At 45.0% G+C, this 17964-nt stretch overlaps 1 protein-coding gene across 2 annotated transcripts in view; it reads left to right on the top strand.

Annotated features, from left to right (window-relative positions):
- Positions 1 to 14907: 14907 nt before the first annotated feature.
- Positions 14908 to 17964, top strand: part of KLHDC4 (kelch domain containing 4) — a 44780-nt gene continuing 41723 nt past the window's right edge. For both annotated transcript variants that reach the window (XM_084644320.1, XM_084644319.1), the window contains exons 1-2: positions 14908 to 15093; positions 17710 to 17801. In XM_084644320.1, coding sequence (XP_084500446.1) covers positions 14995 to 15093; positions 17710 to 17801 — 191 coding nt within the window. In that variant the 5' untranslated portion in view covers positions 14908 to 14994. The remainder of the gene's footprint in view (positions 15094 to 17709; positions 17802 to 17964) is intronic.

Raw genomic sequence — 17964 nt, 5'->3', positions numbered from 1 at the left:
AAACAGTTTGGCTTGGAGCAGGACTGGGTGGGAAACTAACATTTTTGCAAAAACAAATTTTGGTTTCTCATTGAAAATTGAGAATGTCAGTATTCTGCCCAGCCCCAGAACAGAGGGGAGGGGATCTTTGCAGATGTGATTGAGTTTGAGAGCAAGGTGGGTAAGAAACCAGTTTCAGAATGCCCTCTTCCTGAATGGACTATCAAACTATTCCGAACTTTAGAAGGGGCTGTATTTGTGCTCACCATATGGTGTGCTGATTATAGCAGCGGAGTAGAAACCAGCATGCCAAGGTTCTAGACGTAGCTCTCCCATTGCCTTGCTTTGTGATGTTGGGCAAGTCACTCACCCTTCCATGCCTCAGCCCGTTTGTTAAAGCCGGTAAAGCACCCACCTGTGTAAAGCATTTTGAGATCCGGAGATGAACCAGGCTACAATAAGCTCTAAGCACAGTATTATAATGTATTAATGGAACTCCAATCAATGTTAACTAGTGAAACTTATATATCAAATGGAGACTAGGCCCCTAAAACTGCATTTATAACCCTGTTCTTTGTGATGAAGAGAACCCACCACCTTCTTGATTTTAGTGAAAAGCCTCAAAAGCAGAATGTGAAACCCACTCTGCATTACTCTTGCCTCTGGAGACTGGTAAGCTTGCAGTTGAGCATGGACTCTTCAGGTGGTTAATTGAATAATTGGCTTCCCTGGTTAACAGAGCAAGAAGTAAACACAGGATTAATATTTTTGTCCTGGCTGGAACCATCTCATTTGTGTTCTATATGGATTTAGGGCAAGGAGGCCCTGACTGCAAGTCAATGAAGTTTGGAGATCCTGAAACAGTTAAAATGGATTTTTTAACCGACATGAACTCTTCTTCACTGGTTTCAGAATAACAGCCGTGTTAGTCTGTCTTTGCAAAAAGAAAAGGAGGACTTGTGGCACCTTAGAGACTAACCAATTTATTTGAGCATAAGCTTTCGTGAGCTACAGCTCACTTCATCGGATCCTGCGCCTGATCATTTAACACCAAGGAAGAATAAACCCACCAATTTTGCAACATGATGCAATGTCTCAGCATTTGTTGCACCACGTGCCGGGGGGGGTCCTAAAGAGGATGTGGCTGCGTTTGTGGCTCTTCTCTGCTGAAGTGCTGACACCTCGTGGGCTGTGGAGGCCATGGCAGCTTGTCAGGTCTCACCACATTCCAGTCTTGATTGCATCAGCCTAAGAACCTGACTCATCAGGACAAATCGGGTGGTGTCTCATTAGGTGCCTCTGGCTGGTGTGTCCTTATGAGCAATACGTCCTTTTCTTTCACTTGATCATTTCCCAGACAGCGTTCCCTTCAGTCAGCCTTGAAACTGGGGTTTATTTTCTAATGAGTGCACTGACATTTTTTTACAGTTTTATTTTTAAATGACAAAGTGGATTCAAAGACAGTGTATAAATTGGAAATGGGCCCAAGCCCCTGATTTTGAATGTGGATCTGATCTTCTGCAAAGTCCAGATTCAGGGTTTTTGTTCAGTGGATTGTAGAGATGTGAATTGGATGTGAAACAAAGCTCCAGATCTGAAAAAGGATCAGAGGTGTTTTGTTGCAGGCCCATCTCTAATAGAAACATTCAGCTCACTAAGCTTCCCTGTGCCCCCATTGTGAGCTGTTATGTGCTAGAAACTCCTGTGTTTCTCAGACTGTTCTGCAGAGACACATGATGTGATGTTACCTAATGGGTAGGACAGTGCTGTTGCAAATTCAGGAAACTGGGGGGTAGCAGAGATATTTGCAAGTCACCCCCATGCTGTCAATTGCTGGGTTTTAATAAATTATTGGAACAAGGAAACCCATCGCAAACGCTCATGTTAATGAAGAAAGACAGGCTTATTCGATCTGATTGTAGTATTGTCAATGTTACAACACATTGCCCAGAGGAGTGTGGTTTGAATGCTTCCTGCTTTTTAAACTTTCCACGTAGTGAGTTTTCCCCCCCAACTCACACAACTGATGATAATCCATCGTATGACTGCCAAAATGTATGTATAAGGAGGGAGTGAAAGGCAGAATGAGATGAAATCAAGACTAACAAAAGAGGAAAGTAGGCAACTGCTTTATCTAAGGCCCTGTCCACACTGTGGTAGAACAGTACAAGTAAAGCCCATGTTTAAGCATGGTTCTTGCTAGAGGGCTTCTGTCAGGGTCTTGCTCATCTTTGGGACAGATATATTTTATCTTTTTACATGCCAAGAGAAGTCACATGGTTTGAATCGTACTTGGCACAGGGCCAAAGGCAAGAGTCAGAACAAAGATACCATATACTAGACAGAACCCTTGGGAAGTTTTGCTAGTTCCAGATTGATATACTGGATACATTACTGTACATCTATATTCAGCAATATGGCCCACAAAACTGATAACTCCCTGCTCTAATACCTAGCTTGTATTAATTAAAGACTTCCTAGGCTGCAGCATACAAGTGTACACAGTGGGCCAAATTTATCTGTGGCGCACTGATAATAATAGAGTTGCATCAGGCATTAATTTGGCCCAATGAGTACTACACTAACGAGAGACAGGTCTGAGCCAAAACCCCAGACTCACACTTTGGGGAAACTTGAGTCCAGCTGTGGACTTCATGTGTAGCCCTGTGATATATAATGGACCGGTACCAAACCCCTGCTGTTGAATGTCCACATCCAAATGTTGCAGGTTCTGCCTATCTTTAATGCCATCCCTTACAAAAGACCATCACTGAACTCAGGCATTCACGTTAGGGCAAACGGGCATGAAGTAGCCATGGACTAGGGCACATCTGGACCCACAGCCCCCAGATTCTGGGCACAGAACCCATTAGCAAAGCCCCACATATTTGGTATTTACAAGAGGCAGGACAACCTGCTTCAGTTGGAAGCAAGAATTTTACATGAGCATTTTGCAGCCCTGTATTAATTGAGTCAGTTGGGCTGATGCAATAGGACAGTGATGTATGTCCCCACTGCTCTTTGGAGAAATGACAGGGAAGGCTTTAGATGATTCTACTGGGTGAGGTACCACTAATGTTAATGGTTTCCACTAGCAAGGAGATCAAGACATTCCCATCGTTGCCGGCACCCAGTGCCAGAGGCAAGCAACAGCGGGAGGCGGGGGGGGGGGGAGGTGTTGGGGTTCGCTGCCCGGTATGCATCACCCAGTAATCACAACAGGGTGGAGAAGCAGAAAAGTTTATTTGAAGCTTCAAAGAAGGTACAGGGAGATTAGAATCTCAAATCCTGCACACAGAGCAGGAAGTTACACAGGCTTTTATACATCCTTTCTTCAGCATACTTATCCAATAGCAAGCTGCCCTAAGTATCCATATAGCCAGCCAATCCAGTTCCCAGCTAGTTCCCTGATTCTCTGTACCAGCTGTTAAATTATACATAAAGCTGCTTTATTCAGCATTGTTCCTCCATATCTGTCTTGTTTGGCCTTGTTTAGTTTCAGGCAGTCTGACTCTGCAACATATTGTTGCAGATCCTCAGCATAGCTGCTGTGAGTGCCTCCAGACGGGGGGGGGGGGGCAAGGACAGTTGGGCCTAATGCGCATAACTGCTGCGAGTGCCTCCAGGTGTGTGGGGGGGCAAGGACACTTGGGCCTAGTGCGAGGGGGGCTTCATCGACACTCGTGGTCTTCCATCCCCTCGAGTTACCTAGTGGCCATGCCCAGTGTCCCCAACACCATCTTCTGAAGGCCTGTGGGGAATTTGCCACTCCAGGCCCCTACAAATGGCTCCTTTTATAGGCTGTTGTTTCATATGCCATGGCAAGAAAACTGGAAACATTCCTAGTTGTATGTGCCATCATATTAGCAACTTGCAGTTTTATTGTAGCTGTGTGGGTCCCAGAATATTAGGGAGACAAGATGGATGAGGTAATATCTTTTCTTGGATCGATTTCTCTTGGTGAGAAAGACAAGCTTTTAAACGTACCCAGAACTCTTCTTTAGGTCAGTGTAAGCTAGAAAGCTTGTCTCTTTCAGCCTTTTTCAAATGGTGTTTTGCTTAGAAATTTAGCTAACTTTAAAACAAAAACAACTAAACAAAAAATAACAAAAATAAAACAAAGGGTGAAAAACACCCCAAAATGACTTGAAACAAAACAAAAAAATCAGTTTTAGGTTGTATTGAATTAAATGTTTTTATGTGTAGATATTTCCCCTAAATTATTTGCTCAGTTCTAGTAATAAGGACTTTTACTGCAAAGATAATTCCCTCCTTCAGCCATGCACTAGAGTTACATGAAATTGCACAGAGATTTTTGGACAAATACAGGCCTGGTCTGTAAAATACTTAGACCTCCAGACCCCACCATCTCCAGTTGGCATGGAGACTCCATCCCATCCTGGCAAATAATGACCTGGCCTCAGTTATTCACAGCTTAATCACCCCTTGCCTGTACTACAGCAGTGCAATATACCTGGTCTTGAACTCTTCAACACTTAGCCAACAAACTCAGGACACTGCAGCACATTATATACATAGTCATATATAAAGTACAGCCTTCTGCACAGCCAACCCATACACACTAGTGACGTCAAGGTAAACTGTAGCATTTTAGACTTTTGGCCCAAGATTTTCAAAGACAGAAGACTAAAGCTAGGCTCCTAAATCCTGCTTTAAGCACCTCAATAAATGGACTGGTTTTCAAAAGTGTTAGGTACCCAGAGAAAGTGCTGAGCATGCCTTGGGCAACTGGTATCATTAGGAACAAATGACTGCTCAGCACTCTTGAAATTCCAGCCATTTGGTTAGGTACCTAGATACGGATTTAGGAGTCTAACTTCAGGCTCCTACTTCTGACAATCTTACTCACACTATATGTTTGAAATGGTGCCTCTGATTCATTGTTTTACATTTTGTGAATAAAATGTGCATCAGTAATAACAACAACAACCCCCCCAACCAATTATTTAAAAATGAAAATGACTTTCATTTGATATCAGCCTGGTTGTGCCCCAGGATATTCTGAACCTTAATACTTTATACAGTGAAGATTAAATGTCTCTAAAGAATCTTAGGTAGCCTAGTTAGTGGATCACGAGCCTGATTAATGAAGAACTTGGAGTGATTTCCCTAGAGATCCAAGCAAGTGCACTTCAGTACCTAGCCCTTTCTTTAAGATGTAACAGAACGTGCATTACAGATATGAGTCTCTTTATAATATCTGGTTTCAGAGTAACAGCCGTGTTAGTCTGTATTCGTAAAAAGAAAAGGAGTACTTGTGGCACCTTAGAGACTAACCAATTTATTTGAGCATAAGCTTTCGTGAGCTACAGCTCACTTCATCGGATGCATAAAAGTGGAAAATGCAGTGAGGATGCTTTTTTATATTTATATGTTTTTATATGTTTTTCTCTCCCCCCACCCCACTCTCCTGCTCGTAATAGCTTATCTAAAGTGATCACTCTTCTTACAATGTGTATGATAATCAAGGTGGGCCATTTCCAGCACAAATCCAAGGTTTAACAAGAACGTCTGGGGCGGGGGGGGGGGGAACTAGGGGAAATAGGTTACCTTGCATAATGACTTAGCCACTCCCAGTCTCTATTCAAGCCTAAGTTAATTGTATCCAGCAGTCTCTCGCTGGAATCTGGTTTTGAAGTTTTTCTGTTGTAATATCGCAACTTTCATGTCTGTAATCGCGTGACCAGAGAGATTGAAGTATTCGCCGACTGGTTTATGAATGTTATAATTCTTGACATCTGATTTGTGTCCATTTATTTTTTTACGTAGAGACTGTCCAGTTTGAGCAATGTACATGGCAGAGGGGCATTGCTTGCACATGATGGAATATATCACATTGGTAGATGTGCAGGTGAACGAGCCTCTGATGGTGTGGCTGATGTTATTAGGCCCTGTGATGGTGTCCCCTGAATAAAGATGTGGGCACAGTTGGCAACGGGCTTTGTTGCAAGGATAGGTTCCTGGGTTAGTGGTTCTGTTGTGTGGTATGTAGTTGCTGGTGAATATTTGCTTCAGGTTGGGGGGCTGTCTGTAGGCAAGGACTGGCCTGTTTCCCAAGATTTGTGAGAGTGATGGGTCGTCCTTCAGGATAGGTTGTAGATCCTTAATAATGCGTTGGAGAGGTTTTAGTTGGGGGCTGAAGGTGACAGCTAGTGGTGTTCTGTTATTTTCTTTGTTAGGCCGGTCCTGTAGTAGGTGACTTCTGGGTACTCTTCTGGCTCTGTCAATCTGTTTCTTCACTTCAGCAGGTGGGTATTGTAGTTGTAAAAATGCTTGATAGAGATCTTGTAGGTGTTTGTCTCTGTCTGAGCGGTTGGAGCAAATGTGGTTGTATCGTAGAGCTTGGCTGTAGACAATGGACCGTGTGGTGTGGTCTGGGTGAAAGCTGGAGGCATGTAGGTAGGAATAGCGGTCAGTAGGTTTCCGGTAAAGGGTGGTGTTTATGTGACCATCACTTATTAGCACCGTAGTGTCCAGGAAGTGCTATATTGATGACATCTTCATCATCTGGACCCATGGAAAAGAAGCCCTTGAGGAATTCCACCATGATTTCAACAATTTCCATCCCACCATCAACCTCAGCCTGGACCAGTCCACACAAAAGATCCACTTCCTGGACACTACGGTGCTAATAAGCAATGGTCACATAAACACCACCCTATACCAGAAACCTCCGGGACCGCTGCTCCCGCCCCCACCCCCCCTGGTTCCTCAGACGTTCTTGTTAAACCCTGGATTTTTGCTGGAAATGGCCCACCTTGATTATCATACACATTGTAAGGAGAGTGATTACTTTAGATAAGCTATTACCAGCAGGAGAGTGGGGTGGGAGGAGAGAAAACCTTTTGAAGTGATAAACACCCATTTTTTCATGATCTGTGTGTATAAAAACATCTTCACTGCATTTTCCATTTTTATGCATCCGATGAAGTGAGCTGTAGCTCACGAAAGCTTATGCTCAAATAAATTGGTTAGTTTCTAAGGTGCCACAAGTACTCCTTTTCTTTTTATATATAGGTGAGCTCACTTTAAGATAGTAATGCCTGCCTTTGAAATGGAATTGCTGGATTCAGGTGCTTATCACCTTGGAGCCAAGTTCAAATATCAGTGCAATCTGCAGAGATGAAAAGTCATTCCCATCTGACAGCTGGATTTAATTGCTCAGCTGAAATAAGCTGCTGGCTTCCCCCGACCTTTTAGAGGAGAGGTCTGCTTCATGAAAACTGCCTTGTCAAGGCCCCTTTATTGTTCGCCTCAGCAGAAAGGTCAAGGATTAAAAGGGCTATGGAAACCCAGGCTGGATGGAGGAGTTTTGCTGCCTTAGACAAACCTAAAACCATAAACTCTATCTGCAGTCCCCCTTACAAACAATTACCAGGCCTTTTGTTGCCCCTAACGCTTTCCTGCCCTGCGTGACCAGCTGTTCCACCTTCTATGCTAGAGATGGTGCAGATGGAAAATGAAACTCCTGCTCAGCCTTAAATTATATGTGGTCTTTTCAGACTGGAGTGAAGAGATATTGCAGAGGTTATATAAGGGCCGCACAGGGAAATTTGTATTGGTGTTGCCCATGCAGAACCTGTTCTGTGGATAAAGAAAACACTTCAGATTCTAGCACCTTCCACATGCACTAAATTAATTTTAAAATTCACAAAATAGGGCCATTTTGAGACAGATTAGATTTTTCAGAATTATAGAAATTAGAGGCTCAATTTTCAAATTTTGAGGCCAAAAGACACTTAAATCCCTTTTGTAGGCATGTGACGGGCATGCATGCCCTGCATCCAACTGCGGGGATTAACCCCTCACTGTGGTTAATTGCCTATTGGGCATGCTCAAAGTGCAACACCAGTATAAGAGGGAGCAGCGTGGCTCAGTCTGGGTGGACTGCTGTAGGGGAAAGAGGTGTGCTGTTCGCCCCCTGCTGAAGGGTTGCAGCCACTTCACAACACGAAGGCCAGCCAGCTGACAGCAACCCTCAACCCCCAGGCGCTGGATGCGACTGAGGGAACTAGGAAACCACAAGAAGCGGGTAGCAAGTAACCCTGGGAGTCTTTGTGGGGAGTTGGCTGGACAACCGGAGGCTAGCTCGGTGTGTTATGGCCGGATCCCCGCCATGCTGGTGGCAGGCAACCCTGCCACTGAGGGGGCCCTGGATTGGGACCCAGTGGAGAGGGAGGGCCTGGGTCTCTCATCCTGGCCTCTGCCCCCCCACTGAGGTGGCAGCCCATCCTGACAGTGACTGACTCTGGCAGCTAGGCCACACAGCCCCAAGCCTGGGGGTGTGCAGGTGCGACTGCAGGCCTGACCCGTGACAAGGCACCTAACGCTTAGTTTGGTGCCTATACTAAAACATCCAAATTTGAAAACTGGTCCCATTGGACCCTTACGGATGGAAAAGACTCTCTGAGGTAACTTATCTGTCTCCCATTTTGTAGACTGCTGTGGAATTCAGCTGGTATTTTATTTCATTATATCTACTGCCTATCTCCAAATGTCTTGGTCCATCCGTCATCCTAAACTGCTCCATCCTCAGCTACAACCTCCTAAAATGTCTGCAACATCGCTGGAAACCATACATAATATGTTTGTTAAAGCCACTCTGTTTGATTCCTTTTCTTGCATTTCAGTCTCTCCTCTGAAGTCTAATTAGATTGCAAAGCACTAAAGAAGCCATGAAATTACCTTGAAATTGAGAGTTAAAGGGCTTTTGCTGATTCATTAAAGAGGATTTGTGAGCCTAGACACTGGACCAAATTTGCTAATGGACCTAAATGGGGTTTTTTTGTGGGTTACATGCCTGTAAAAAGGTTCGTGCTTTTCTCCGTGGAAAAAGTCCTCGTTGCTTTGAAACTACTAAAACTTTGTTTCAAAGTGCAGAAATTATGAGGCAAATGAAATGGCGGCTGTAATGGTGTGAGACGTTATCAGCCATCAATTGTATTACTCAGTTTGAATGAAACAAACTGTTGTCATTGCATTAGGAGCGGGCCAGCTAGTTGAATTGAGTCGTCTCATCCTGGTTAGCTGGTGCTGGGGGGGTCCCCTTCTGGATAGGGAGGGCGTATAGGGACGTATGGGCGTATAGGGACAAATCCTGTCGTTTTTATGTAATCAAAACTCCCCTGAAAGATTTGTCTAGGTTAGGAATTTTTAGAAAGTGCCTAAGATGCACAAGTTCCATTAACCTGGCCTCATAACTCAGACACTTCTGGAAAAACCTCCCCTATGAGCCTGATCCTGAAAAGTGTGGTCATTAAGAGCTCAGGGCACTTGGCAATCTGTTGGATCAAGCACTGATTAAGGCCTGCAGGGTTCAGATGGGGTAAGTGAGGCACTGACTGGGAAAATTACACAGAGTCTACGATAGTCAGGAATAGAGCCCTTGACACCTGACTCCCTGTCCGTTGCCTTAACCCCGTGACTGCCCTATCTCCCTGAGGGATAGGGAACCTGATACATTAGAAGAGAGCATCTAAGGCGTTATATGACGTTACTGGCATTTCACAATGCACATATTGTAATTAGGTCTGAGCCCTTATTGGAACCCTGTCTCCAATCCTCAGCTACTGGAACAATGAGGATTTTCTCCAGCCACATCAGAATATTGTGGTATTAATGTGCAGGGACTTTGTATTGCTCTGCAGTTGTGTTCACTGGTTCTCTAGCTCTGCAAGGACATTGTTCTTTGTTTATACCAAAATAAATGACATTATCCGGGTTCCTAAAAAAACCCTAAGCTTCCCCCACTCATCAGTCCCAATTCACTCCTGTTTATTGGCTCTATCGTCATCCCCACCTTTCCCTAAAATAAACTCTAGGAAACCCTGATTAGAATGTATTTCTCTTCAATCCACCCGTTCAGGTGTGGGAAGGTGGGGCTAGTTTTGTTACACTCATTGCACCACCCTGGTGTCAGTCTTAAACGTCGTACAGTCCTTCTGCTTCCTTGGTGACATAAATTTCTTCCTTGCCTACATGCTCTAGGAAGCTTTAATAAAGGAAAATAAGCCAAGTGTTAGTGCACACAAAGGTGACTTGTGGGGGAACAAGGTATTGCATCCCCTCTGATCTTCAGTGCAGTTATGAAAAACGTTCCAGGCATGAAGGCTCCATGTGGGTTATTCTTTGCTTTGCTGATGCAGCAGCGTTTACCATCCCGTTGAATGAACATGTCCCAGACAGTAAAAAATAACAAAGTGAAAGGGCAAGTTCTTTCTACAGGCCAGTCTGGGCCAGGCTGCCAGATATGATAGTACAGAGCGTCTCACATCATAAAAGGAAATCTGCAAACACTGGCAAACTGAAGCCTCTGTAATGTTCCCTGTCAGCAGATTGTCAACTAAACAAAGGCGATGGGGTGGGAATCTATGCAAGGGAACATCTGTGAGTCATGTCTGTGTCTGGCAGTGTTTATGCATGCACATCTGGCTGCCGTGTGTGTGTGTGTGTGTATGTTTGAGTGAACGCTTGGTGTATGTGTGTGTGGAGGGTGTGACTGCTCAAGCACGTGTTTGGGGTGCACGAGAGTGGGCCTGTTTGTGCAAAGAACTTATCTCATCCCAAGACAGTTCCAGAGAGCCTGGGCTCTTAGCACAGGAACACTGGAATTCTTGTCTCCTATCTCCAGATGTGGCCTTTAACAGACACTTTCAAGGAAGGCAAATCCTATACTGCCACCATCATTATTGCACTTGGAGTTTTGTGCAATTTAATATAACATGGGAGTTGTTCTCCTTGATCCCCAGCTGGTGATCAGCTTATGCTAGGGTTGCCAACTTTCTAATTGCACAAAACCGAACACCCTAGCCCTGCCCCTTCCCCGAGGCCCCAGCCCCTTCCCCGGCCCTTCCCCCAGGCCTGACCTCCATTCACTACATTCCCCCTCAGTCAGTGGCTTGCTCTCCCCCACCCTCACTCACTTTCACTGGGCTGGGGCAGTGAGTTGGGATGTGGGAGGGAGTGACAGCCCTAACTGGGGGTGTGGGCTCTGGGGTGGGGCCAGAAATGAGGGGTTCAGGGTCCAGGGGGTTGGGGTCCAGTGGGGGTGAGGGCTCTGGAATGGGGCTGCGGGCTCTGGGGTGGGGCTGGGGATGAGGGGTTTGGGGTGCAGGAGGGGGGTCCAAATTTTAGGGGGGCTCAGGGCTGGGGCAGGGGATTGGGGCACAGCATTGGGGTGTGGGCTTACTTTGAGCGGCTCCCAGTCAGCTGCACAGCCGGGGTGCTAAGGCAGGCTTCCTGCCTGTCCTGGCATCGCGGACTGCACTGTGCCCCGGAAGCGGCCAGCAGCAGGCCCGGCTCCTAGGCGGAGGTGCGCAGGCTGCTCTTGCCCGCAGGCAATCCCTTCCCCTAGCACCAACCAGCCAATGGGAGTGCGGAGCTGGCGCTCGGGGCAGGGCAGTGTGTGGAGCCCTTTGGCCACCCCACCTAGGAGCCAGACCTTTTGGCTGCTTCCGGGGCACAGCGTGGTGTCAGAACAGGTAGGGACTAGCCTACCTTAGCCAGGCAGCACCACTCACCGGACTTTTAATGGCCCGGTCGGCAGTGCTGATCGGAGCCACCAGCGTCCCTTTTCGACTTGGTGTTCCAGTCTAAAACCAGACGCTTGGTCACCCTAGCTTATGCCTTGAAGCAGATGACTGATAAAACCATTCAGCTCTTGCATAGCTTTGCATTTTCAAAAAACAATAAGATTTTTTTTTTTATAAACCTGTGTCCTATATGGAATCAGAATTGTAGGACTGGAAGGGACCTTGAGAGGTCATCTAGTTCAGTCCCCTGCACTCATGGCAGGACTAAGTATTATTTAGACCATCCCTGACAGGTGTTTGTCTAACCTGCTCTTAAAGATCTCCAATGATGGAGATTCCACAACCTCCCTGAGCAACTTATTCCACTGCTTAACCACCCGGACAGTTAGGAAATTTTTCCTAATGTCCAACCTAAACTGCTCTTGCTGAAATTTAAGCCCATTGCTTCTTGTCCTATCCTCAGAGGTTAAGAAGAACAATTTTTCTCCCTCCTCCTTGTAAACAACCTTTTACATACTTGAAAATGGTTATCATGTCCCCTTTCAGTCTTCTCTTCTCCAGACTAAACAAACCCAATTTTTCAGTCTTCTCTCATAGGTCATGTTTTCTAGACCTTTAATCATTTTCATCACTCTTCTCTGGACTTTCTCCAATTTGTCCACATCTTTCCTGAAATGTGGCGCCCAGAACTGGACACAGTACTCCAGTTGGAGGCCTAATCAGCGCGGAGCAGAGCTGAAGATTACTTCTTGTATCTTACTTACAACACGATATCAGATATAGGAGAGTTTGCACCTTGACTGTTCTACCCACCATAGTTCCCCCTGTGGTGGCTAATTTCAAATGACCCGTGAATCCTCATCTCAACCTATGAAGCTACTACAGAAATTAAATATGGACAAAAAGGTGCTGAGAATGCCATTTCAAGTTGTGGATGATAAAGATCTCCTTAGACCTTGCAACAGGCTGGCTGGCCCATGGGCTGGAGGGCCTGAGGCTAAGCCAACCCTGATCACCGGATGAGCCACACTGGAGGGGAATCAGGTGCTCCCTGTACAAAAGGAGCAGGTAGTTAAGGTGAAGAAAGGAAGCCCAGGAAACTTCAGCTATGGCTGTAGCTGTTGTAGGGAGTAAGAAGGTTCTGCAGGGCCCTGAGTCAACAGGGGAAAAAACTCAAGAAGTAGGAAAGTGTGAGCAGAACTCTCCAGGCAGGGTGGCCTGGGAGAGACCCTGCTCATGCAGGGGAGAGAATGCAGGGGCCCCAGGTGGGAAGGCCTGTGAGGAAGAAAAGAAACATTGGGTTGTGGGGACTTATGAATGGACTTTGTTTTGTGATTGAGTTTTATTTGCTGTTTATTTTGTAGTAATAAGCCTAGTCCCCAAGGAGGGGGACTTTGTTGACCAAGAAAAAGCCTGAAGTTAAGTTTTTGAGTAGCCTAAGAGGGGAAATCGAGGCTGGTTGCCTGGAGAGCAACCTATGGCCACAAGGGGGCTCTGGAGAGTCAGCTGCCTGTCTTACACTACCTCAAAGATTTAAATACCTCAAGCCTTTCTTCCCTTCAAAATCTCCCTAAAATATATTAGGTGAAAGTCTGACTGCAGTAAATTGAGGGGCAAAGCTCTCATTGACTTCAGTGGGGCCCGGATTTCACCCACGGGTTTCTTTCTGAGAGAAAGAAAAGTCCCTGTGTCTGAGCTATTGATTTACACCCGCTGAGGATTTGCCCCATTCATTCCATCTAAACTCTCCTAAGTTCTCGGTTCACTTTCCTGGTATAAACTTATTGATGACTCATTCTAGCCTTAATTATAACCCTGGCATTTTCAAGACTGCCAGCCAAACAAATGTTTAGTGGGATGTGTATTGTCTGCAGCGCTAAAGATTTTTTACAGTTCTCGCTCTGTTTTTTTTATTATCTTGAAAAAGCTGAGATTCAGATTTTAGGGAGATATTCAAAAAATCTGAATGATCCTGCAGTTTCTAGGGTATGGGCTTAAAGTATTTAGCTTATTAGCTGTGTCAGCATTTAGATGTAACCGTGACAGGTACTATGGAAAAACACTGGCAGACAGATTAGGCATTGGTGGAAGACAGCCCGGCCTCACATTCTTGGAGGGTTTTTTATTTATTTTCAGTGAAAATATAATAATTCTACTTTTTTTCTGGAAGTGGAAAAACAATTACACAAGCATATTTTACAGTGGAACCTAATGAAAAGAATCATGCCTCCTTGGATTTAAACTCAGACTGATTTTTACAGTGTTCAAAACCAGTTTAATTTAAAAAAATATACTCTCAAAGTCAAAATGATCACTTTTTCCAATTACAGTTTGACGAGATTCTAACGGGGGCTCAATATCAGTGTGAAACACATAGTTAATAGCAATCCTAATAATTACTAGTTGGTCCTTAGCACCAAAGGGACGTTTATAGAGCATTGGAGTATCGCCAACCCCAAGTTTTCAAAAATCATAAGTCAGGTCCCCCAAAATCATGAGACTGGCTTAGAAAAAGTGAGTTTCTAGCCCTCATGGTTGTAGAGAACAGCTCAAAACCTGACCTGAGTTCCCCCTAAAGAAACAGGAAGGCAAATGAAAAGAACCCCACATTTCTTATTTTTATTAAATCTCATAATTTTTAAGCAAGTCTAATAATTTGTTGAGGCCTGGGTCATGATTCCTGAATGGCTGGGGTTGGCAAACTACACCTCCTAACATTTCAAGTAGCTAATGTGGGTCATGGTGCCATTCAGGTTTGGCCCGTTCCCTCCTCATCTATGGAGGGGCAAACAAGGGCAAACCTGAGTGGTGTTGCGACCCCCATGTGCCAGATCACAACATCACTTGGTTTGGGGGCCCTCCCAACTGGAGTGCCTGGGGCAAACTGCCCTTCTTTCCAGACCAGTGGTTTTGGAGCTCAAAGCTAGGGCTTCCATTACAGGGGAGTTTTTTTGGGGGGGCCCTTATTACTTTTTGGGGCTACCTGCCTTTTGTCTTACATCACACGACTGTTCAAATTAAAGTAAGCCACTTGACAGTCAGGGCCCCCCTGACTTTTTCCCCGTAATTTGGGTACTGGTCAAAGTGGGCTCACAGTAAGCTAGTGGGTGGGTGAACCCCTGGGTGCATTCGGGTGTGCTCAAAGTGACCCTCCCTCCCCCTAGCATGGGGTGCAGTTCTTTGCACAAGCCTCGGGCTGGCCTTGTACCTCTCCCTTTGGGACAGGAAGCAAAGCCTGTTCCTAGCACAGCTGCACCATGGCTTTGCCCAGCAAGGCAGCAAGCTGGTGTGAGAAGCCATCCAGCCCAGCAGATGGCATTCACAACAGCACTTGGCGAGCTCCTTCCTGTCCACCCCAGGCAGGAAATCACCCCTGACTGCCTAGGAAGTGATTGTGCTCAGCTGGGTCGCTCTGCAGGAGCCTCCTGCACAGTGCATCCTGGCAGTGACCCAGGCTGAAAGCATGGGTAAGAAAAGCAAGAAGGAGAAGAAGGTGAAAGGGGCAGAGAAAACAGCTGCTAAGATGGAGAAAAAAGTCTCCAAGAGAGCTAAGAAGGAGGAGGTGAGTGGTGGTGCTGGGGCAGGTCAGGTAGCAGGGGATTGCTTCCCCCACCCAGCAGAGTGTACAGGCGGCTAGTGCAGCAAACACACACACACACACACTGTGCCATAGCTCCTGGTCGTGACTAACTAAAAGACTTCCTTCCCCCATGGTGTTTTATTAGAGCTGCCTTCCCCTGAAGAGCTCACTGCTGCCAATCTCCTCCCGCCCGGGGTGTGTGTGTGTGAGACGCTTAACCCTTTGGCTTGCAGATGCAATATGTATTCATCGTCCCCATGGATTTCTCTGAGGAGACAGCAAGCAACACACACACAAGTGAAATTCAACACAGAACCGTCGCATTTATCCTCATTCTGTCTGGGCTCTTTTTCCTATAACGTGAGCTTCAAACAAGCCATGCCTAAGGGAAAAGTTTCTCTTGAAAGCTAAAGGCCTCTCTTGTTCATGTTATCGCAGATGTCCTAGCGTGCATTCCTCCACACAGTGTCCTGTGTTTGTGAAAGCAAGCTGTGGATATTAAGCTGTCAGTGCACTTCTTGAAAACTCTTCTTGGAAGCTGTGGCTGCCACAGACTTGACAAATTTTGCTAATCTAGCCCTTAAAGTTAAATCTCAGTGGTAGCAATGCTGCAAAAAAGGGATTTTTTAAAAGACATTGCCAGGTTTAAAAAATGTATTGGGAAATGATGCGTTTTACTTAGTGATGTCACAAAAAGCAATGTGCATTTCTAAAGTCTGAAAGAATCCTGCAAATCTGAGGTCCCTAGTCCTGCAATTCACTGCACACAGACGGACAGCTGTGCCTATACTCTGCCTCACTGTTTTCTTGTGCCTGTGTGCAGGGTCAGCAGGCTGCAGGCATACAGCGAATTGCAGGATCTGGGCCGCCCGCCATGCTGTTTGTTTGCTATCTGCACTGCTCTCAGTCTAGACAATAAAAGAAGTTTAGTACGTGCAGGTCCTTGTGGAGTGCTGCAAGGATTGAGCTGCAAATGCCATGGGGAGGTTTTTTTTGTTTTTTTTTTTTTTTTAAATGTTTCAATTTGAATTGACTAATGGAGCAATAAAGAAGAGCAATAAATAAAAATAGTTGGGGTCAGAAAGGCTGAGTTACAGGGTCAGATAAAAAAACCCTAGATTTTATTTAGATTCTATTTATGAAAGAGCTTATCCAAGACCTAAATAAGTAAAACTTGGCTAAATCACGAGTAAGTAAGTGGCGTAACCCTCTACAAATATTTGCAGGGTGTAAACCCCAACCAGGGAGAGGAGTTATGGGCTCAGTCTTGCAAAGTACGGTGCACTCTCATCTGATCCAGTGAAAGATGTAAGCCTGTGTTTAAGGCTAAGCAAGTAGACACTCCTAATGAAGTCAGTGAGACTGTTCACATGCTTAAAGTTAAACATGTGTTTAAGTGTTTCACTAGAGAGCTCTCCTTTTTCAAACAATGCAATTGGCTTATTTGGAAGAGAGAGATGCTGGTATTGAGAGGTACAGATGGTTTTGCCCATGTGGGTCTGGCCAGACTAAAGATTGGCCAGGTTGAAGATTTGCCACGTTACCTGGTTTTTTATAATTTGTATAATTTCTCAAATGGCAATCTCAAATCTTGACCCAAAAGTCTTTTGCCTCATAGGCTCAAAACTTAGAATATTTATTCTGTAGTGGTAATGTTTCACTTGTATGAGCAATTGTCTTATTTGCCTGGTTGGTGGCAAAAACAAGAAAGGGATTGTATGAAATCTATTTTATTTATGGTTAAACATTTCTATTGCTCTTTGAATTTGTCAAATTGATTTTTTTATTTAAAAAAAAATTAAATTTGACCGGAGACAAATTTGACTCCCAGCCACCCTGCTGCTGCAGAATGAGAAAGTTTAAACTAATTGATTCGAGTGTCTTACCAAGGGATCGCAAGTATAGCAAAAAAAGAAAGTTGGACCAAGAAAGAATGAACAGTCCTAGTACTGTTAGGGCACATGGATGGTTATAACTTTCCAACTCTTATCTAAAGAGGAAGGGGGAGTGGGGAAGAGATTTTCTTTGACTCTTGCATAATTCGGGGGCTTTGGTGTTGCGTGCTCTGTTTTTTACTTTACAGAAACTGAAGGAGAATAAAAGATAACACATGAAGTTGTCTCTTCAGATGAAGTATAAATTTGAAATAGCAAACACATTTATCTTTCTGCTTGCACAGGAGTCAGGCCTAGAAAGAACAACAGTGGATTTTAACATCTGTCCGATTAGATCCGCACATCAGTTTCACAAATGCTGAAACAGCTGCCCTGTGCTAAGACTTGTGTTTCAACTACCAGTTGTGCTACAGAACTGCTTACCAGTAAAGGTGAAACACCTCTGTAGGGGTAGGAACTGTGCACTAGCCATGGCATTGTGGTATAACCTGCTTACAAATTCAGCAATATACAGCAGGGAGGACCAGCCTTTAGTGTAGGAGGAAAAAATATATAACCTTCGTACCTCATAGTTTAATGAGGTGAATCTAATCAAATGTAAGGAAAATAGGAAAATCGAACTAGTGGCTAGGGTAGGTTTTCATGGTATGTGGATGACAGTATGTGCCAAAAAAATCATGCCCAACTGGCTGTTTACTTTCAGGAGGATCTTGAAGCCCTGATAGCAGAATTCCAGACATTAGATGCTAAAAAGACCCAGATAATTGAGACAGCCTGTCCCCCACCCTCACCAAGGTAAGAGATCACCGGGAACCTTGACTGTTGTTCTTCAGCAAGTGGTGGCATCAATGAAACTTAAGTTTAAGTTATATCCTGAGAGTGGAGGATGTAGTATCAGGCAAAAACACTTTTATGGAGGGATAAAAATGTATAGGGTATTCAGTCCTCAGAGCATCAA

The sequence above is a fragment of the Lepidochelys olivacea genome (assembly GCF_965140295.1).
Source record: "Lepidochelys olivacea isolate rLepOli2 genome assembly, chromosome: 12".
In the NCBI taxonomy this organism is placed as follows: Eukaryota; Metazoa; Chordata; order Testudines; family Cheloniidae; genus Lepidochelys; species Lepidochelys olivacea.
The sequence above is the reverse complement of the archived record's forward strand: the minus strand, read 5'-3'. Positions and strand labels throughout refer to the sequence as shown.